Source organism: Lethenteron reissneri, chromosome 37 (assembly GCF_015708825.2).
Source record: "Lethenteron reissneri isolate LAM-NWPU_2019-01 chromosome 37, ASM1570882v1, whole genome shotgun sequence".
In the NCBI taxonomy this organism is placed as follows: domain Eukaryota; kingdom Metazoa; phylum Chordata; class Hyperoartia; order Petromyzontiformes; family Petromyzontidae; genus Lethenteron; species Lethenteron reissneri.
In genome coordinates this window covers 9102049-9125372 of record NC_083815.1, presented here as the reverse complement: position 1 = coordinate 9125372, position 23324 = coordinate 9102049, and the positions used below count along the sequence as shown (strand labels likewise).

The 23324-nt window shown below is 46.8% G+C and overlaps 1 protein-coding gene across 3 annotated transcripts in view; it reads left to right on the top strand.

Annotated features, from left to right (window-relative positions):
* The window catches only part of LOC133351485 (choline kinase alpha-like), a 68166-nt gene that overhangs the window by 27482 nt on the left and 17360 nt on the right, over window positions 1-23324 (top strand). For 2 of the 3 annotated variants that reach the window (XM_061566741.1, XM_061566740.1), the window contains 3 exons: window positions 7421-7474; window positions 22089-22202; window positions 22991-23124. In XM_061566741.1, coding sequence (XP_061422725.1) covers window positions 7421-7474; window positions 22089-22202; window positions 22991-23124 — 302 coding nt within the window. The remainder of the gene's footprint in view (window positions 1-7420; window positions 7475-22088; window positions 22203-22990; window positions 23125-23324) is intronic. The other variant, XM_061566742.1, reaches the window with a different exon arrangement.

Here is a 23324-nt window from a genome sequence, read left to right as displayed (position 1 = left end):
GTCAAAATAATCGTTTTCATCTTCATCTGCAGCATCATCATCCTGTGTGCAGTGGACAGTTTTGTAATTTTGTTGAATGTCTCATGGAAGCAGCATCATCATCTCCACAACCGTTATTCATCAACCATCATCTTAAAACTCTTATCTTCATCACCATTGACACCTGAAGCATCATTGCCGCCATCAACAGTACCGCAAAGTTTAGAATTCTTATTGGAGATTGCGTCACATAGGTTCATTGTAGATATTGATATCATCATCATCGATATCTCCTTAATCTTGATCATCAGAAAACAAATCCTCCAAAAAAGTCAATGTAGAATGGGCTTCCGCCAGGGTAGCTCAGCCTGAAATAAGAACACAGCTGAGAAAGAGCATTGCTGTGGCCTTGAGAAGGAACACTCGTGCCATTCATGTTGCACTGGAAGTCACAGGATCCCCTAGAGGGGTTGTTTGTCTCATAATGCAGTTATGCAGTTTGTTTCTCATATGAACTGCTAGCAACGATAACTGGCCGCATTGTTTCAATTCTGGCACGCCCGCTGATTCGGTCATGCAAGCGTGAGCTTGTTTCATTTCGTGAATTAGGGGAGAGAAAAAAACAATCTATAAACAAACATTTCCCCAGTTGGAGGCGTCAAAACATTTTGTGACGCCGACACGCTATGCCGGCGCAGAATAGAATCGGCACTTCAACTCGACGATCACTCCGTGTGGACTTTTTGTGTTTGAACACATAACACGTGTTTTGTTTTGTTACACCATCTACCACTACTGCCACCAGCACCGCGGCAAGGAAGGGGGTGGAGGTCAAAGTCCCTGTGGAAAAATCCTGTCAACCCTGGCCCACAATTTTTTTTTATTCTTCTGGGTGTAAATAATTTCACAGCAGCCTGCGTAAATGAATGGCGGCTGGATGGATGGCTATGATACATTGGCAACGGAATGGCAGGAATGTTGTTTTGTGGCACAGCGTGATGGAAATGCGTGACCTCAGAAATTGCCCCGTTGCCAGGGCGCTTCTCAAACAGAGAAGGCTGCCCTCTGTGCCCCCTGGATATTCCACGAAAATTACAGGAACGTGCACACAACGCCCCTTGGCGATGTCGCTGTCGTGGCTCTGCGGACTAGCTCCAAGCAAGACGCACAGCGTCTTCCTGCGCAATGAGCAATGGTGCATTGCTCGTGACTAATGTTGGCCCCTACACCGACGTTACCAAGGGAAATAATAAAATAATAAAAATTAAACAACATTCTCACGACGTTTCGATTGCAACACAAGCAATCATCATCGGGTATGAAAACCACGGCACAAACACGATGAAAGATCACTTATAATGTATTAAAATCATGGCCATGAATCGTGACAATTCATTTGATTGTGGCACAAAGAGGGGTATGGAGGGAGGGCAAATCTTTATGTGCTGCACTTCTATTGGTCAGGGGCAGTGCCAGAAATTAGGCAGTTACGGTAAACATTTCGATTATTATGTTTTATTTTTATTATTTTATTACTTCCCTTCTACGTGACTTTACCAAAAGAACCAAGAATATGAATCCCTGCAGTCACGAAAGCTTTAAATCTAAATTTTACGACGTTACAAAGTTCACATTTACACGATAAGCTTTAAATCGAAATTTTACGACGTTACCAAGTTCACATTTCCACGATAAGACCAATCTTTCGGGAGGTTGACCATGGTCATTCCCAACTAAGGAGCACTACTTATTTTCCTGGCCTCCGATAGATGGCAAGATGATTAACTCCGTGGTGGTGAGATGTCAACTACCTCGCCTGGTATACAGGACGAGGTCGTGGTTTTGATCCCGACCCTTGACGCCTGTGTATTTGGAGTTTGCGTGTTATTCCCGTGGTCGAGGAGGTTTTTCTCCGGGTCCTCTGGTTTTTCCCTCCACATTTAGAACATGCTTTTAGAGTTTTTGGCTGCTGTACATTTCCACGTGATGAGCCACTTCATTGAGCTAGAATTTGTGGCCAGGTCGCTTCTGAAAAAGAGCTACATAGCTCAGTGGGTCTTACCTGGTAAAATAAAATTAGTTTAACCGATTTGACCCATGTCTGTGATGTGAACTCTCATCCTTCTGATTTTGAGTCCAGCTCTCACCACAGTGCCACCAAGTCTATCATGACATTGTCACTGAATTTATCACTGGTTCATGGTTTATTCCTTATGATCTAATTACGACCATCATTCAATGCCCGAGTGGCTAAAGCTCGACTTAGAATATGGTAAGTTAAAATCTCAACCCTTCATCCCATGGTTAATTGTAATAAATTAGTTCAACTTTTTAGAAAGTCAGCTGTGCTGGCAGTACTAATATTCAGATTGGCCCCTGCCATAGACGTGTGGAATTTTTACCACTTGCCCGAAGTCGCCTGCGGAGATGAACACCCCCCCCCCCCCTCTCTCACTTGAGCCGGCGATTCTTTTTTTTACGTGGCTTTATTTCGAAGCACCTAATTTTTGTTTGATGTCATCTGCCTAACCTCGTGGCGCGTGAAGCCCTCTCGTTTGAATGATGGGTTTGATCGCTCGCTGATTCACGGCCTGTGCCAAAGGTTGGGTTCCACATCATGCAGTCGGCTCGCACTTTATGATCACTTCCTGCTGATCTCCCCCCTCCCCTCCACTTACACACACAGTAAATCTAGACAATTTTTTTTTTATGCGGCCGGGTGGCAGCACTGGTTAGAACATCCGACTGTCAATTGGAAGGATACAAGTGTGAATCCTGGTTGGTGGTTGATATGGCCAAGGTGCATAAAATAAGTGCCAATTTGTGGGGATGTCAGCAGTGGGGTCGTCCGATGGAGAGACTGACGTTGGATTTTAGCGAGTAGAATCCTTATTTTTGCATTACCGGTAACCGCTTGAATTACATGAAGAAGAAATTGGTTACTGGATTGCAGCGAAGATTGGAATTTCTAGCAACACAGACATAGCACTTCAACCTCCTTAATCGAGGATTTAAGGGAGCTACCGTGGTGTGATGGTGAGCACATTCGACATACAAGATCGCCGGTTCAATTGCATCTCCTGTTGCGGTGAGTTAAAACAAATGGAGCAAAGTTCTTAAATTCCCCCTTCTAATTCTCTCCACGCGGCAGTACGAATGGGAACCGCCACAGTTTGCCGATCAGAGGATCACGCGTGGTGGGTAGAAAGTGCAAGTATGTGCCCCCACCTCCTTTCGACTAAAATTCCACGTGGAATGATTACCGATTGTTGACGATCGGAGCCGGCAATCGATTCGCAGAAGGGATTCCGGTTGGCCGGTTAGCAACCGCCATGAGGGGCGTAGAATCCACGCCACTCGCTCGGTGGGCACCACCGATTGAGGCGAGCACCACCCCCATGTGTGTCATCGGTGCAGAGGAGACTACGTCGCCTGGTGTACAGGGTTCGATCCCGTTGCCTGAAACCTGGATATTTGGAGTTTGCATGTCCTCCCCGTGTTATTGGAATCAACGTGCGTTTAGAGTATATTTGGCTGATGTACATTTTCGCATGATAAGTTAACGTATGTGACCCGGGTCGCTTGTGAAAAAGAGCTTTTTAGCTCCGTGGGCCTTACCGGGTAAAATAAGAAATAGTTACATTTTTAGTAACTGAGAATTATCCAGGAAAGCCTTGCCGAGTCTCAAGACTCTCCTTTAGGAGGTCCCTTTTTCATTTGCGAGTTCACACACAGCACCCCACGCTACGGACCCAGTCATGAGTGGTTGTCTGAACCGGTCCTGCCTTTTTCCCCTTTGCCAGCCGACAACTCCCCATTACGGTGAGGTATGGCCAAACACACCCCACCCCCCCATCACTGATGGCCTGGAGAGGCTTTCATTCAGCAATAGGTTGACATAGGCTGTAAGTTATATTGTAATTAATGGTTAAAGTTATTGCAATCATTAACAGGTGGCAATGACTTTATGTCATGCGATATTTGCTGTTCTTAGATTTTAACATCCCATCGACTGTCATTGCAATGCCACACGTTGTCTCACTGTAACACTCACGCGCTGCCGGTGGCTCTAGCTTGTTTATTAACACTATTACAACACCGTGTGGCGATAGCAGTGGTTGTTAAAAACAATCTCACCTTAGCACCGCTAATGGTGCGCTCACCAAGTTGGCAAACGTTCATTTGACTTGTTGCATTTTTTTTGCCAGCGTTTATCAGTAGGTCAAAGTGCTTTCTTACATATATATTTTTTTGCTATTTTTCGTTTCAAGCTCGCACTACTCGTTCTCAGCCCGAGCGGTCCGCAGGCTCTGGCTGAGCCTGGATTTCTCCAGCCGAGACTGGCCAGAGTCGTAAGAGACCGCCGCCCCCCCCCACCACTATTGTAGCTATCGGCTCGATCTGGCGTTGGTTGTGGTAAGATCAATCTGAAACATCTATCGGTTTGAAAGCGGCTCCCTTGTCTTGATTCGTGGAAGGGTCGGCTGGGGTTCAGAGACTTTGTTTGGGTCGCCCTGCTCACATCCCTGCGAAGTTCCCTCGTGTTGTGTAAATAGCTGCGGCATCTGCCGTTTGTTTGAATAGACCGGCTCTAAATACCCACAACTTCTGTCTTTTTCAACGGTTTTATTGAACTTGATTCCTCTCTTTTTAATGATAGAAGAGGCTTCCACACTTTCCACAGAGACGAGAAAAAAACTATCCCGTATTGGGGAAGCAATGGTTTGGTTTCGAAGCCATCACTCTTTTATTTGATATGAGCAAATCTTTGAAGTGTAATTTGCACACCTGTATCCGACACTGATGTAAGCGCTATGTTATCATTGCCTTATAGCCCAGCGGTTTTGAGTCTCGCGTCCAAGACGATCGGTGTTATTCACACAAACTGTATCCATAGCACTGGAATACAGGTGTGCCCAGACAAAATGTACTTGCTGCTCTCTCACGCAATCGGACAATGCTCTTAACTGTTTGAAAGCCATGAGCCAGTGGTGGAAATTCCACTTTTTCAATGGCAAAAAGCAGTATGTCTATTGGGCAACCGCTGAACCGCTGATGTAGACCAGGTCAACCACTGACCGGAGCTCTCAACCTCCGCATTACAAAGCAAACGCTCCCAACCATGTCACCACCTTGTCAGATATTTTCAAAGTAATTTTTTTAGAGCGCACGAATGTGGAGACGAATGACTTTCATCGGTAACTCGATATAATAAAATCAAAACGACAAGTAATTATCAAGGGGCACGGCCCGGCCCGAAACGACACGGTGTCCTGCTTGAGAAGGTGAGTGGGTTGTCGTGTTGGCAGCGGGAAGGGGTGCCCGTTTGGCGTGCGAGCGGGCCGTGTCTTACGAAGGCAAAGGTAAACGATACGCGGGAATGTGTCGAGAGCGTGAACGGTAGCGGTGCTTATCGCGCAGGTGGGTTTGTGACTGAAGCAAAGATCGACCACGTGTTGGGCTGTCCGTGGCCACATCACACGCAATAAAGTTTTTTTTTTTTTACCCACGTCGGTGTCTTACCTTGTCGATTTAGCAGCATGCATCGCTACCCTTTCTGCAGCCGTGTTCTTTGTTCTGTTTTTGTGAACGTGATTTCTTCGTGCTGTTTTTTTTAATCTTACGTTCTCTTTTTGTTTTATTTTCATCTGTTCACTTTTTGTTGTTGTTGGCATCATCTTCCCCAAAAAGTCGTCCGTTGTTAAATGCACTTGCACACAGTTCACGTTTCGGTCAAATTGGAAACGTTTTACGTCATTCGTATTTGACTACGTTTGCCTGCCCTGGAAAGCTCAACTCGCATTTGGGACGGTCTTAAGCAGTGACACTGCCCATCATCACTTCGTGGTTGATAGAATAAGCACTACCTTGTGGGAAGTCAACAGTGGGGGTCATCCTATGGATGTGGAGTTTTATCCAGTGGCTCAGATCCACCCACAAGGTTTGAGCACCTGCCCCAAATTGGCTTGGACATGGGGGGGGGCACATTTTACCTGTTGTCCCCACCATGTAAACGAGCCACGCCGCCGGCTGCGATGAGCCAGTCCAGCGCCTCTGTTTGATTTTCCACTGCGGAAGCTGAGCCGTGCTACTCGTGTCGCAGGCAATGTTGAATCCCCGCCCCGTGGCCCGACTTGGCCCCAAGCCAGCTTCCGACGCCTGCGAGACCAGCATAGCATGGTGTGGTTTCGGCTCCTCTGCAGATCGTAAAACTACCCCCGTACTGTGAGAGCCCCCCCCCCCCCTTGCTGGCGTGGCTCAGATGCGCCAGCGAGTGACCTTTGAGCCACACTAGCACAGGGACCAGACTCGCTGCAGCGTTAATTGCCCTCGTGTTTTTTTTCGCCCCCTTAAATTTTTTTGTCTGCATCGGCACAATTAGATGTGTCCCCAGCACCTCCTCCTCTGAAGCCCCCTTTGGTCCACATTTTTTAATTGACCTTTTTACTGCTCGTTACACAATCGACCGTCCAACGCACGTGCCCTTCTTGCACTGCGCTCGTTTGCGTTTGTAACATTTCAACGTGCGGTGCTCTTGCCTATCTCTGGTGGGCGAACCGTGACCGACGTAAATTCCTGTGGTGGAGGCCGCGTCTCGTCAGGACGAACCACTCCCGGCTTCGCTAAAAGTTGTGATGCTTATTTTACGCACCCCAGAAAAAGTGATTTGGTTGATTTGGCCTCGACCAGGATTTTAACTTATGACCTTCCGACTAGGAGTTAGTTACTATGCCCCAGGACCCAACCGGTAATAGGGTGTGTTAAAGGCGCCAATAGCATCGGCAGTGGGGCTGTTCTCTTAATAATTCTGTGCCAGCTAGGGGTCATTGTGTTGATCATTTACAGATAATATAATTTACCTTTTCATTCTCTTTTAACAATGGTGGGTTGGCGAGTCCGAGGACCATTCTTGCATGTAGCTGTACTGTTCTTTTATCAATCCACTGCTGGATGAGGCCCCCCTCCCACGCCATGCGTTTTGTCGAGGTTAATTGTCCATACTTCGCCATGGCCTGGTCAGTGTCGGTCGGTGAAGATGGGTAGCGTGGTACAGCGCAGAGGATTCTGACGCTCCCTGCCTTCTGCTCACAATCTAGCGTAGCAGCCGCAGCCATTGATGGCGCAGTTACTTTATGCGTGGTGGTTGCCCATTCAAGCGCTATTCCAGGCTTTGGGCCCTTTGCTTGGGTTTCCGAGAGGCTGACGAGATGGGGCAACATATCCGGTTGATTTGATCCCACAGGCACCACACACAGTAGTAGATGCCATCTCACATATTCCGTGACGGAATTTCCCGAAAGACATCTGCCACCTCAAGTTTCGTTTCCTGTGTCATGTTTGCGTCTTTGTTTTGTTCGTTTTTCTGCGTGTGTGTTTTTGTTATTTTTGTTCCCTGCGTTCATAAACAATTTCAACCTTTGTTTCACCCCTTTGTCAATAGATGTGCCACGATGATGGTTCCAACAACAGTAGCCCAGCAAGTGTCACTTTCCAAGTAAGTACACATGTCTGCGTCAATTTCTCTGTCCTCTTTTTTTTTGAGCCTCTTCTTCATCTGCGTACTTTCATTTCCTCCTTGATGAGCCCGCTGTAAACATTTTTTTTTGTCAACGTCACACGAGAAAAATGTTGTATACACTTATGTTTGTATTGTACATCCAGTCACGTTTTAACACATGCCGTCTGAACATCTTCATGTATTTATGGTCATCTGTGACCGGGTGCCACCGTGGGTTCAATTCCCAAACTGGGGTCTGCTGTGCCGACCATGACTCCCAGGGGGTGGCTAAACGCAGTACAACTTTGTGTGGGGGTCGGCAGTGGACTGCCCCCTGGCACAACAATGTGGAAAGATCACCACTGGCTGGGGTCTGCCCGTGGTGATGAGCATCGCCCCACAATACAATCCTCATAAGCCATGGTCAATTCATTTATGGATGAAGGCCCCTATCCAAGCCGCCATTTCTCTCAACCCTGCGATTTAATATTACAGAGAGTGGTGACGCTGGGTCTCCCTTAGGTGGACTCGGTCTTAAATGAGTACCTGGTGCAGTGTGTACATATTTGTGGTGTTTCCCACCCCCCCCCCCCCCCCCCCCCGTGCGGTGTGCCCCCGGCCTTCAAAGGTGCCACTTTTTTACACACATTACATTTAAATGTGACTGCATCGAGAGACAATCGAAAGAAGCTGTGGGCATAGTTATTTAATTGACAGATGCAGTCCGTTATTGGCAGAAGGAAAAATTAATCGTGTAGAGATTGAGCCCCCAGGTTTGCGAAGTACCCTGTCAGAGCAGTGCAGCAAGTTGGATTGTAATCTTATATTGTAACATTTGAATGTGGGTACGATGGTGGCCATCGTATCCGATGGATACCTGCCTCCCAGGCAAGAAGACACCTATAGTAGGCAGTACAGCAAGTAGGTTTTTGAGCCATGTATTAACGGGTTTGAGTTTGTTCCCCTTCTCCCACGTGTGGTTTTTCTCTGGGGACTGGCTTATTCGAGGTTGCTTTTCCATGCTCCACAAGGGATCGGTCGCATCACCTTGAAAATTAGTCTCAAGACCCAGGATGTCTGGCATAGGTTTAACAAACAAGTTGTACGCGTGCCTATAAAAAAAACTGGGCTGGAGCGATGGTAGTGCTTATCGCAGTGCTTATTGCGTTATTAACCCACAGACCGAAATTCTATTTTACAACCACGGCTAACGTCCGTGACAAGTGCCGTTCGATAGAGTCCTGCGCTCCACTCCGTTCCGACCAGAATGGTGAAGTATGGTAAACAAAACAAATACACGCCTTGATCAACGTGGTTTGAGAGCGGCTGGAGTCCAACTCTTGTACAGTCTATAAATCTTGACTTAAAATTTTCGTGACTACAGGAATTCATAGCCTTGGTTCTTTCGGTAAAGTCACGTAGATAGAAAGCAAAAATCTAAATTCAAAATTAAAAGCAAAAAAACCCACGACGTTTCGATCACAACAGGGCGGCCTTCAGGTTCTCCACCTGACGAAGGCCGCTTGTTTTGCGATCGAAACGTCGTGGGTTTTTTGCTTTTAAATTTTGCTTTTAGTTTTCTATCTAATTGACTTTACCGAAATAACCAAGAATATAGTATTTTATATTTGAAGCTTTCATGACTGCAAGGATTCATACTCTTAGATTTTTTTCGGTAAAGTCACGTAGGAAAAAATACAAATAATAATAAACGAGTATATACATCCATTTGTATTTAAATTGTTGGAGAAACCCATTGAGGTGTAGCAGCACAGAAACTGACCTAGTAACCAACCATATATTGTTCCCCTGGTTCATTGCTATGCAAATGTCTGTGCAAGCAATGTGCTGCAGTGTGTCCCGTTGACAGAGCAATGTTTACATTTGTTCTTGGGCCAGCTTTTTAGCACGCCTTGGCGTGCAAAGTTAAATATTACACACATTCTTATAAAATGGCAACTTTATACGGTTAGGTGGTGCAGTCATAACACTTGTGCCTCGCCAGCAAAAAGTGAACCCCTGGGTTCGATGCCTGGCTTGGGCTTCTTCGAATCTGTGGAGTTTGTATGTCCTCCCCCCTATTCTGCGTGGGTTTCCTCCGGATTTTCCGGTTTCCTCTCTGAGATGCTAAAACACACATTGGTAACTGGTAGTGGCCAAAACAACGCTACGATGGAGAAAAAAACCTCTACTAATTACTTAGTTGGGATTAGACACAGTATACACCTGGACATCTGTGAACAAGAGATGTTATAGCTCACCGGATTCCTCCCAATATAAATAAAGATTCTGATTCTGAACGTCAACCACTATTTGGTAAGGCCCTACTGAACATTAGTTGTGAAATTTGGTGCCGTTTCCCTGCGCGTTGAAACAAATAGGCTTTCAGCAGAACATTTGCTAGTTTAACACGTAGGCTTTCGCGACCAATGTTATTCATAATCAACGATTTTTGGGTTTATATCGCGTTTATTTATAAATGTGTCGTAACCCTCCACCACCCGACACGGCCAATCAGTAAAAATGTGTCACGTTGACAAAGACAAATAGTTCACTGCTTCACTGCTTTAGCCCACCGGTGGGCTAAAGCAGTGAACTATTTGTCTTTGTCAACGTGACACATTTTTACTGATTGGCCGTGTCGGGTGGTGGAGGGTTACGACACATTTATAAATAAACGCGATCTAAACCCAAAAAATCGTTGATTATGAAGAACATTTGCTGTGGGAATTTGCACCGAAAGCATTGGCCGTCGACATGTGGATAGGTGTTTTAGTCGAAAGTGCATTTCCCTTGAAAACAAACAGTGAAGTCGAGCTCAAAAATGTAAACATAGTTAGCAAGAAGAAAGTAAATGATCTGTAGCAGCTGTGTAATTTAAATGTAGGGGATTATTGTATGAATCGCTGTTCTCAGCGTGTGTGTGAGCTGGTTCTGGTCCTCTCCTAGATCGACTCGGCCTCAAAGGAATACCCGTTGCAAGGTGTAAACATCGCCACTAGGGAGACAAAGGCGTGGTGTTGGCCACCCACCCTCTCCGTGTGCCGTGTCGGCCTTCATAGGTGCTCGCTCACAGCACTTGCCCCAATAGTCTGTTGGGGTTATAAGGGAAGTGGGATTGTTGTCCTTGTGGTGGTGGTGCCAGCGCAGTAATTTACACACTGCTCAATAAATCCACAACCTGGGTTCCATTAAATTGCCTCTGCCTTAAACACGTTTCTGGTATAGCGTAGGACAACGGTGGGTGCTGGGTATGGTCCTTGGCCACACCTTGTGGGCCATCAAGTCTGTACAAGGTGCTTGGTAACAGCACTGCCTCCTACAGTCTGCACAATACGTCTGTGTGCATGCATGTCTACAGCCCTTTGTCAGTCCACTGCTGGATGAGGGCCTCCCCATGCCGTGCGGATTTTGGGGGCGATTTGACCATACTTCACCACGTAGTTCTCGGTGCCCTTTACTGACGATGGAGAGTATAGATGTGGGGGAGCATATAAGTACAATACAACAACCTATCCCGACCTTGACGTCTGTGTATTTGGAGCTTGCATGTCTTTCCATGTGGTCGTGTGTTTTTTTTCTTCGGGTCCTGTGGTTTTTCCCTCTAGAATCGACATGCGTTTGAAGTATTTGGCTGATCTGAATTTCCACGTGATAAGCCACTTCGTTGAGCTATCATTTGTGGCAAGGTCGCTTCTGAAAAAGAGCTGTGTAACTCAATGAGGCTTACCTGGTAAAATAAAAATTGTAAAATGGTAACTAAAACGAGTACGACTTAAAGTGAAGCCACAAGAGTCATCCAATGGTGTGACTGGCCCCCTGTGCCAAATTTGAGCAGTTTCTACCACCGGCTTCAGGCTTTCCAACGGAAGCGAGTGACATCCAATTCTCGCTTGAGCAGACAGAATTGTGGATGATCCGGTTGAGTGGCTTTTTACATTCTTAAACCATCGTTGGCTCGGATGATTAAAATCACGTCCATGGGTTGAGAGCCAAGTCCTTAAAAAACTATCTCTCCGCTCCAACAACTTGTAATCGGTGTAACATTGTGTTGGCACCAGGTTCCCTGCAGTTGCGCAACGATTGATGAATTCATTGATGCGAGCCTTATGCTTCCTTATATGTATGCATCGAATCGTGCGAGTACTGATTATTTCTAGTTAAAACTCGTACCGCTAGATTTAGTAGATGCATACTCTGTGTTTTGGACAAGGACAAAAACATCTATTCGTGAATTAAAGTGACCTTGCATTTAATCTTGACTTAAAGCTTTCGTGACTGCAGGAATTCATATTATTTGGGTCTTTCGGTAAAGTGACATAGGTTAAAAGAAAATAACAAAATAACAAAAAACTACGACGTTTCGATCGCAACGCAAGCGTTCATCATCAGGAAGAAAAAGTGCTTGTGTTGCAATCGAAATGTCGTAGTTTTTTTGTTATTTTTGTTATTTTCTTTTAACCTATCTACGTGACTTTACCGAAAGACCCAAAGAATATGACCTTGCATTGTTGCAATTTGTCTTTTTACGGAGGTGACTAACTGAATATATTCTTCTCTGTCCCACCAGAGAATAAGCCCTGCTACCTTATTTGGAAACTTGGGCAGGAGGAGATGGGATATGTGGATGAATTGCCAAGGTCATGTTGGTCCTACTGGAATGGCGGGTACAGGAATAGCTACCTTAAACCTAAGCCGCCAAAATGATGATGGGTCGTAAATGACCCGGAGCTGGGTTTACAAAATTCTCAGTGCTGGCTCGTCACAAGACACCCGGGGGCTTCATTGTCCACCGATCTCCGTAGACGGTGCTGGGTTTGGTAAAATCGAATGCGTTTCAATTTAAAAAAAAATTTAATTTGTATAGTTGGATCCGTGGTGAGGACTTGGGGAGCCAACAGTGCTAATTTCTGTACAATGCAAACATGTACGATGTACAGCAACATGGTTTAAAATATGCGATGCAAAGGCAAAAAAAAACTGGAAAGATACGTTGAGCATTGTTTAATAAATACTTCCTCCTAGGTATCTAATTGGACGAACAATATTGCAATCAATTTTCTGGCTACTCTGTACTTCAGTGAAATAGTCGATGTGTCTCACCACTCAAACAAGCACTCGCTTTTGGTTTCCCAGAACTAGTGGTGGAAAAATCTACATTCATGTGGAAGCCTCCAATCTCTCCATTGGACAACGGTTGTTGACACACCCATTAAGTACTTCTTGTATTGACCTTCGTAGATGTTGGCTTGAGTGGTTCCCTGACTTTGGATTTGAACTCCAAACCTTCTGATTGCGAGTCATACTCTAGAACCACATTGCCACCGCCTAGATACTGGCCGTATATGATGATAATTAAAATAATTGGCTTTACTTGAAAACAACGTGTCCAACGCTGCAAGCTTTAGAAAATGGAAATGTGTTGCGTCGGCAGTTGCAGATACCAATGCGGCGAGCTAAGCCTCGTCACCTAGCCACGCTTTGTGGCGGCTTTAGTTTAATGGGCTTGATCGGTGAGAAAATCCCTGGCTTAATTCGGCATTGGCTTTCGTTTGCGGGTTATCCCTTAACGATAATTGCCACGTGGAACCGCACAGAGGTGTACTTTGTTACATAATGTGTGTTTGTCAGCAATGTTTAACTCTTGTTAGTCAATCATTCGTTTTATTTTGTGGTACGATCTATTGAGCTGAGAAAAGCTCTTTCAATGGCAAACCCCACCTTCATCAGCCAAGGATTTAAGGGAATAGGTTCGTGTTGATCGTATAGATGCTTGGATGGCGAGATGTTAATTCCCTCGCCTGGTTTGCAGGAGTTCGTGGGTTCTATCCTGACCCTGATGCCTGTATACATATTCGGAGTCTGTATGTGTCTCTCTCCCCGTGGTCGTGTGGATTTTTCTCCGGGTCCTCCAGTTTTTCCCTCCACATTTAGAAACATGCGTGTAGAATATTTGACTATTATAAATTTACACACGATAAGCCACTTCGTTGAGCTATTTATTCTGGCCAGGTCGTTCCTAAAAAAGAGCTACATAGCTCGGGTGGGCCTTACCTGGTAAAATAAAAATGGTTTTAGTTTAGTTTCTGTTGTCGTGGTGGGGCAGTTACATAAAAACCAGCAATCTCAAGTTAATGGGTATTACGACAAACATCTCACCTTTTGAACCGAATTTCGGTGAGTTCATCCAGTCTTGCACTTACCACACCCAAGCTTTACATCACATCAGATGTTGGGTAGATACGGCTGTCGCATACAATCGCTTGTAGTCGAATTGACTCGTCTTGACTTTCAACTCTCTGTTGTACGGAGTGAATCGACAGCCTTGGCAAACGTCTCCAACGTCTCCAAAAACACCTTTCACGCCGGAGTTGTTTGACTAGCCCCACCTCTTGCGAGTTCTTCAAAAATGTTTGCAGGAGTTGCACCCGGTTACCATTGCGTAAGACAATCGAGTTCACGGCTGCAGTGATCTCTTTTATAGCAAAGAAGACAAACGATCAACAAACCTACCTGAGCAATGTCATTCACTCATACGTACCAGCACGAAAACTGCAATCGGCACGTGGTATGGACCTACAAATGAAGTCCGGTCAGCCATGACAGTCGGTGCTTTTAAGACCAGACTAGAAAAATGTATTTTCCCTTCTGTTTCATTTAATTTCCCCCTGCGATCCACCCTTTGATCTCAGCTTTTTTTCTGAATATGGCACGTCCTCAATCTCGGATTGATTGAACATTGGATTTGGCTGCACCATCCTCTGCTGACCACAACGTAGCCCCGGCAAGCTGCATGCGACAACCAAGTGTGCATGTGATCACCCGCCATAGCAATATTCGGGCTCAAACCTGCTTTGCTTATGAGATTGAATGGGATTGGCCACATCCACGGTCACTTTGTCGCAGGCGATACGATTCTATGTAAATGAATAATTAACTTGGCTGTATGATCCTCTGTTGCTGCTCTAAGTCCTATGTTGATCGTCGTTAAGCCACCCCACCTCCTACCCCCACTTGTCCCCATCCACTACCTTCTGCAGTGCACACACTTACCCCCCCATCCCTCTCTTCTACAACCCTCCACTACGACCAGAGCCAGCCCTCACTCCCCTATCTGGAGGAAGGGATGGGGCCTAAAGAGGAAGGAGGCAATAGAGGTTTAACTTCTCTGTTGATTAAAGTAAAACAGATAGAATGATCGAACAACTGTAGCGGGAGAGCATAGCTTTCGTGCCACTTTAAACTTTATTTTTATTTCACAAAGGTTAGGCCCACTGAGCTATATAGCGTCCTGGCCACGAATGATAGATAGCTCAACGAGAAGTAGCTTTATCATGTGGATATTTATCACAATGAATACTCTAAACGCATGTTACTAAATGTGGAGGAAAGAACCGGAGGACCGGGAGAGAAATACACGTGACCATGACGAGAACAAACTCCAAATATACAGCAGGCGTCAAGTTTGGGATTGAACCCACAACCTCCTGTATACCAGGCGAGGAAGTTAACATCTCGCCACCGCAATGTGGCAGATGTAGCCGCAGGCCAACTAGTCATATGGTATTAATGTAGATGAGAGAGCTTTGGGGAATCGCTATGCCCTTTGGACGCAGTTATACTAGCTGCTATATCCATGATCAGGATTCTGGTCATAGTGCGCCACTCGAAAGCCCAGCTTTTAAAGTCCATAACCCAAGTTCAAAGTCATCGTTGATAAGTGTGTTTATTTACTTACTGCTCCTATTCTTGTTTGGTGGAAACGAAAATATTTGCCATTTGTTGTTAAAATCTTTTTTTCTTTGCATCACTTGTAACCGAATAAAATACGCTGCTAAATAAACTCCTTTAAAAAGTTATTTTTTTTAAACAACGGTTTTATTAACAGCTTCGTTTAACTCGTGGTCAAGAAATACGTCAATGATGCGGCTCCTGCTCCCACATCAACGCTGACTTGAATTAATTGCTTCGGTAACTCGTTGACACGGAGCAGGCGCGCCTGAGACACGTGGCGCCTGCTTCTTGGGCGAGGCGATTCGAGAGTTTAGGGACCGCGACGTTTTTTTACCTACACAAAGATATATATAAATAATGAGGCGTCCATACAAAATGTAAATTGCTTTAAAGTAGCAAATTAATTTATTTAATTGATGCCGATTTTGATCCAGGCATGCATTGTCACCGGATCTGAGTACGTGTGGAAAATGTGGAATTGATTGGACAATGGGAAGTGGACGAAATTTTGATGACAAGATTTGACCACGACAAACAGAGGAATCAAGTTAAGTAAAGCCGTTGAAACAAGAACCGGCGACTTGTTTTAAAGACCCAACGCAGAAGATTCCTTGTTTTGATCTTCCATGAAGCTCATGGTTCAACCTAAACCAAGTCCGCACAAACCATAGCAGATGCAGCTACCTGATACACAAATGGAAAATTCTCCAATGTGTGAGTCATTGAGAACAGATGTACTACATTTAACGATGCAATGCCCGATCCACAAATACGAAGGGAGACATCACGGCGACGATACACGTCCGCTGCTCCTGACGCGGTTATGTGGCTTGACCACCTGAATGTGAAATCCTTGTCGTTGCTCTGCATCTACATCAGCAGCCGCACAAGTGAAGAGGAAGAAGGCAAGTGTAGAAACGTCTCGCGGTAAAAATCATAACGTTTACCTTTTTTAATGGTCAGCGTGGAGGAGTAGACCAAATATCCCCTGCGCTTCGTGTAGTGGAGGTTCTTCCGTAAACAGTGGCGTGAGCGATCAAGGGCTGCACCTTTATCTTTTAGCTGAGACTCGAGGGCCCGTATACTCGGGCTGCCGTGCGGTTTATTCGTTCGCGCACGACGCCAATCAATGCGGTCTAAAATTCCACTGGAGTCGATGACCGGTCTGCGCCTTTCGCAATCGGTAATCGATTCTGAAAGCGGTTACCGGTCGCTGTTTAACAATCCCTCATTTCCTCGAACGCTTCGCTCGGAATCGGAAGGTTTCTTGAATTCAAATCTCCGATGAGAATTGACTGAGCATATCACCTTCATCCCCTCCACGCTTGATAAAACAAGTAACAACAAATGTGTCGGAAACTCTACAGAGGCTAACCTGGGAATGGACTGCCCACGACCATGAGAATATGAAGTTTCCACCACTGCCCCAGAACCACCTCTCATTTGCAAGGCTGGTCCCGGGTTAAATTATAACCGACGGAGCTCTCTTCGAGATCATTCCATCCTGCTACACGCACGGATTGCTGCCGTGCGCACCTGTAACCCTGCAACTTGGAGGTGGCGTTGATGGACCTTGCTGGGATCAATCTACCGTGAGTGAATCTCCATTAGTCCTGGTGGGAAGCGGGTATCGCAAGTCAACGGGGCAGTCTGTATAGCGGCTTCTTGAGCTATCCCTACTCCGAATGTGGCTTCCTAATATATGAAGCACTGGAGCTCCACACTTTTAGATGTAGATTGAAAACGAATTTCTTTAGAACTGATTTTTGTGTTTAGCTGTACTTACCCGCACCTCCGATTTAGTACGGTTGGCGACGTACGGCACGAAAAAAATTCTACGTACGTACATGCATGCGGATGTTTTCTCTCAACCCGCATGTGGGATCAATAAAAATTGCAGCCAAGATTCTCAGCCACTGCCTCCCCCCCATTTGAAGATTTTGCACGAGCAAGACGAACTGTAAATTCCATAAATTGCACTGCGGCGGTGAAAGTCCAGCTCCCCAGCCTCGTACTGTGGCCGCTAGTTCGTAATCCAGCAGTTTGTCTAACCGAGTCGGCCTTGCCCAGTCCTGCAGAACTACGTGGCTAAGCGAAAACATTCGACATTTTGCTTGCTGGCTCGCCTTTACAGGACCATGTTGGTTTTTAGTTTTTTTTGTTACACGCTCTCTATTCATGCGTGTGCTCATGCGAGGGGAAGTGGCGCCAAATTCTTGGCATATTCTACAAAAACACACACGCGCACACACAAAGACAAAGATCCCCAGTATAGCCTTAACAGACTGTAGGGGAAAGTGCTGTTAGCGAGCACCGATTAAAGGCCAGCATGGCACACGAGGGTGTGGGTGACCAACACCACGCCGGGCCGCCTTTGTCTCCCTATGGGCGATGTTTACACATCGCTCCAGGTGCTCATTTGAGGCTGAGTCGACCTAGGGGAGGCCCAGGACCGGTTCAGATAATCGTCACTGGTGTTGGCCGTTAGCGGGAATCGAACCCGGGTCGCCAGGTTCATAGCGCAGCGCGCTAACTGCTACACCACCGCTCCCCACAGACACTCACACAGACACGCATATTGTACGTTCACTCATTCGCACATTCATACATTCGCATTGTCAACGATAGCAGCAGCCACATGCCATCGTAGTTGTAGTGCTAGGGTAAAGTGCACCGAACACACCCACAATGACAGGGCCCCCCCATTCACCCTTGTAGACCACAGCGGACCATAGTTGAAGCGAACACTCATGAAGGTTGGCACGGCACACGATGGCCCGTGGTGGCAAAGAAACGATGCTCATTCGCCTTTGTCTCACCAATGCCGAGGTAGTAATTTTAGGTCGAGTCTGCTTGGAGAAGGCTCTGATCAAGTACCGGTGTTATATTTCATAATCGGGGATTGAATCTGGGGCTACTTGGAAGCACAGTGCAAATTGGTTAACACTTTGCCTCGACCTAAGACATTATTCTCGCAAAAGCAGAGCCCTTGGGGGCAAATGCCGTTGGCACGCACCTGTGCAGGCTAGCGTGACGCAGGAGGTGGTGTGGCCCGCACCTTTGTCTTCAGCACTGATGTTTACACACCCCTCGTTTGAGTCAACCTCGAGGGGAGGAGCAGGATAGGTTTCCGTGCTGTTTTCCCACTGATATTGAGCGTCACTGGACGTAGAACCCAGGTCTCCAGTTTCGCAGGGCAGTGAATGAACCACTGCCACTGTTCCCACATGCGCACACGCACAGATAACATTCACACACGCGTGCACATCCTGAATCGCACAGATGCTTCCTATGGATCACATCCCTATGGAAAACGTCCATGCCTATCGCGTGGGTCGGTTGGGTCCTGTCATTGTGTAGAGCCCAGGCCCACGCTGTGCACTGTGACGGATTGAGCTCTGGGCAGTGTTTTAAATCATCCAACCGCTGTGCTCTGAGAGCGCTCCACTTGCAGTCGGAAAAGGAGCGAGTTCTAATCCTGAGCAGATTAATACCGCCAGATGCACGTGAAGGCCACGCGACTTGTCGGGAGGATTGCTGGCCCGAGGTCAACGTGATGCGACCCATGTGCTACGTACGGGTTAACGCGGGGTGATTTTTCGGATACACCACCCGTGCTGCCTACCGCGTCGCTTTTGTCAATGGCGGTGTTGTCCTTTGTGAAGACGGGAATGGTCGTCCTATGAATAAACTGACCCTCTGCCAAAGGAATGTCGAATTGCTGGCATTGGCTCAGAGCTGTCAGAGAGAGAGATGAGCACCACCGGATATCTTGTTGGGAGAGAAACACTCAACCTGCAGCCCCAATGCCAGCCAGCCATAGCGCTGCTACTTGTGAGGTCTACCCACGTGTTGGCGGAAGGATGTAATTTGATAACTGGGCTTTTGATTAAAGGTATGTTGCTTGTCATCTTGCAATTGATGGTGTAGAAGCAAGGCTATGGATGTTGTTTTATTGCAGATGCATTGCGAAACGTTGGGCGAAGCCCAATCTTTGGATATATGTATACAAGCCTTATATTTACATGTCTGCATGTATGATCACGTACATGTACAACCCTTTTTGTGAGTTCCCTGCTGGATAAGATCCTCACATCGGGGGCCGGTCAAGGAGGTTATTGGACCATATTTTACCAGCTGCTCCGTGCAGTTTGGTGCACGTGAAGAGTATAGACTTGGAATTGTAGCACTGTACAACAATTGATTTAAGCTGCACTGCATCCCTACTGACAACCGTTCTCTGGTTGAAAGTATGTGAAAGGTTAAACGACATTATTTGAGAATCTCTAACTATGCTTCCAATGCATATATTGAAATGTGTGTTTGAAAACCGACTTTCCTATAGATCCTCATTTGTACATTTTGTACCTCTAGATTCTGTAACAAAAAAAAACACTTTCCACATGGGAATTAGAATATTGTGCATCTGCCTGCCTACTCTGACCATATAGGCGCATGTTCAGCTGACAGATTGAGATTTTTTTTTTTTACGTGGAGGTCCAGACCGGAGGTCTATTTTGACCAATCCAGTTAAGGGTTTTTGTTTCTGTAGTCTAATACCTTATAGTCTCGGTAGTTGAGGTTGGGTGTTGCATAATGGGCTCGCAGAGGTGCAAATGAGTTGTCGGAATTTCAACAGACAGTAGGACTTGTAATGCAGTGGTCAAACATTCTTAATCTCATTGTCCAAGTGGTAAATCATTCAACTTTATTGTACGCACATCCCATTCAGCCCGTCCAGCGGTCGGCCAATTGAGACCTGATCAACACCGTTTTTGTAATGGATATCGGACCAAAGGGTAGGACACAGTAAGTGTATCCTGCCATTTGTAAATAATTCTGTGACGAAATTATATAACCGCAGCACACAGCCTATCTGACCTATGTTGTCTGTTCAACGTCACCGATCCATTGTTTCAAAAACATGTGGCGACCAAGACTCGTCTTGAGGCTTCTTGGAACCAGCACTCTTGCTGGCCTTGCTAGCATGCTTCACTTCCACCTAACTTCCTGTATAGTTGATGCCTCCACGTGCAGGTTTAGTGTGAATCCCTAGACTGCTTTCATGTGTGTGTCGGGCATGCAGTGGGTCACGCTGGGTAGGCTCGGTTTGAGGACCATGCACCTTTGGCGTGATGATAATAATAATAAGAAGAACGCATGGTGTTCCACGTGGCACACTGTAGGATATACGTGCTCCGTCAGTTGAAAGGTCTTGAGGATTGTATTTCCAAATGAGCTGTTTGCAGCATGCCGAAGCTTCCTGAAAATACGAATTGTAAAATACAACGATAGGATCATTCTGCAATATACACTGCGTAGACAGGGTTTTTTGGAGCCGGCACAACTTATTCCCTTCAAGAACGTTCATGACGTGCGACAGGCTGGATGCTTGTGCGAGGAAATAAAAGAGGTAGTGCGGAAATATGAACTAGCTGCGTCGTCTAGGCTGTGAATGTGAAAACGGGGTCATCACATTTTGCCAGTTGCCAGGCGACGTTTTCCCCGCTCTTTCTCCCTCCCAGCGCGCGCCCGACTCGGCTTAAATTTCCAGGGGTGACCTCGTCTCTTGAACGACGACGCTTCGCGTAGAGACGAGGCTCTCGGCTGGTTGTTCTCTCTCTTTCTCTCGCCACGGGGCTCCGTATGGCTGTGCTGAACCAGCAATTTCCAGGTTCCAGCCGTAGTTGGATGATTCGTAATGGTCATGGCTGGAGTACTGAGCCAGTGCTGCTGAGAAGAAGCCTGTGTTTGAATGCAGCTCTCAGCAGCTAACCAGCTTGATGGTGTCAGCCTCGTCGCCAATTCCTGCATGATTTAAGCCTTGCAAACAAATTCGGGTTGCTAAAATGTTTTGCAATACTGCTAACCGCATGGAGGGGGGGGGGGGGGTTACCGGTTATCGTTTAATAACCCTGGTCTGAATCCGTGATTATAACGATAGGTCCAAAATCCATACATTGTATAGTGCATCCCACCAGCCATGAGAATGATCCCTTTCAGTTCAGTTCTAACTGACCCTAATACTAACCCATTACATTCTTTGCATCATTGCTGTATTTTGTATTTTTATTTGTTGTCATTTTGGTGACCAAGGATATTCGTGCAATTGAGACGATGCTAGTCTCGTGAGTTCTCCCCTCTCTGGTTTAAACAAAATTAACTTGACTTCACTCTTAAACCTCTCTTCCCCACCCCTCCGGTGGTGGTTCACCGAGGCCCTTTTCCACTCTGTTCCCCTTATAATGTTGCCGTTCACAGCTCACCGTTTGTGGTTTTCAGCCCCTCACTTGCTACAGCTGAGCCAGAGCCCCCTAATGCTGCCTGTCCGACTGGGGCTGCCTTTTCAGGTTTCGCACAAAACCGTCATCCTTTCCCCAGTGTGAATCGGCGGACGCATTTTCTGCACGTGTTTTGTGCCACACGCTTGGCATGTTCAAGGGAGTGGCGCTGCGAGTGACTGCCACCTGGTGGCGATGCACGTGAAAGGGCTGTCCAGTTTGTATATAGCAGCAAAACGGATTTCAAATTCAGCTCAGGATCTTACACGGGATGATGGTGCAGCGAATTGGCACACTGTGCTACGATCCCAGACTCCAAAATTCAGTTCTTGGCCACGCACTGGCTTTTAGAATTCGAACCAGCAACCTGCACTGGACTTCCGCTAGGTTGACTCGGCCTTAAGTGAATACTCGGCATTACGTGCAAACATCAGCCGCGGGGGTAGATTAAGGTGGCCAGGCATGGTTTGATGGATACACCACCCCTTCGTGTGTCATTCCAGCCTCTTTAAAGGTGCTCCACTAACAGCACTTGCGCCCGGCAGTGTGCGAGACCTAACGGATGGTTGTGTTTGTGTTTGTGTGCGGCTGCACAGAGCGCGACAGCCATCGTCCTGGAGAGTGTCATGTTCGCCATCCTGGCCGAGCGAGCGCTGGGACCCAAGCTCTACGGCATCTTCCCCCAGGGCCGCCTGGAGCAGTACATCCCGGTAGGGGCCGCCCTCTTTATTTGCAGTGCATGCCAGCGGGGGTCATGGATAATAGAGCAGTAGATTCCAGTAGGGCCGCCCTCTTTATTTGCAGTGCATGCCAGCGGGGTCATGGATAAAACAGCAGTAGATCCCAGTAGGGCCGCCCTCTTTATCAGCAGTGCATGCCAGCGGGGGTCGTGGATAATACAGCAGCACATACTGGTAGTGCTGCCCTCTGATACAATTGAAATGCTGGTCCAGCCAGAGTCATTGTATTGGTAATTTGAAGCAAATAGCATTTCTTTTTTTGATTATTTAAATCAATCTGAGGGCCGTGGAACAACATTGTGTGTGTCTTGTGTGCACTACTCGGCAGGCAGCCGTCTCGTGCGGTTTTACTTTGTGTGCCCCTTTTTTAGTACGCATCTACCGCATAAAGCGAGGAAAACCTGTCGATGTATCTTCACAGTTCATGCCAGGTGCCATTTTCATTCGATCGCCTGACTGCCAATCAAAGGGTTGCAAATTTGATTCCTGGTTGGGGGGTGGGGGGGGGGGGAATTAACTCAACCCATCAATCTTCCACGATCATTCAATTAAGTACTACATTCTGGAAAGTCAGCGGTGGTTGTCCTTGGAACAGATTGAGTGTAAGGATGTGGACTTGGCAGCGCTGCCTCCGTGCCACCAATGGCGATTAGAGTGTTGCCCCCCCCCCCCCCCACGCTTTGAGGGAGACTCGCGTTGACTCGTCGTGGTGGTGTTTCTCTCCCCCCCCCCCCCACCCGCGCGCGTCTCATTTTAAGAGCCGGAAATTGGCCACAGAAGAGCTCTGGGTGCCTGAGCTGTCAGCCCAGATCGCCACCAAGATGGGCCACTTCCACCTCATGCAGATGCCGTTCAACAAGGAGCCGCGCTGGCTGTTTGACACCATGACCCGGTGAGTGAGGGAGATGCACGACAACGATCTCCCGTGTGTCGCGTTAACAGACTGTTGGGGCAAGTGCTGTTAATGAATAGCACCTTTGAAGGCTGGCACAGTACAAGAGGGGTTTGGGTGGCCAGCACCACGCCTGGCCACCTTTGTCTCCCCAGTGGTGATGTTTTTACACACCGTACCAGGTATTCATTTTTGGCTGA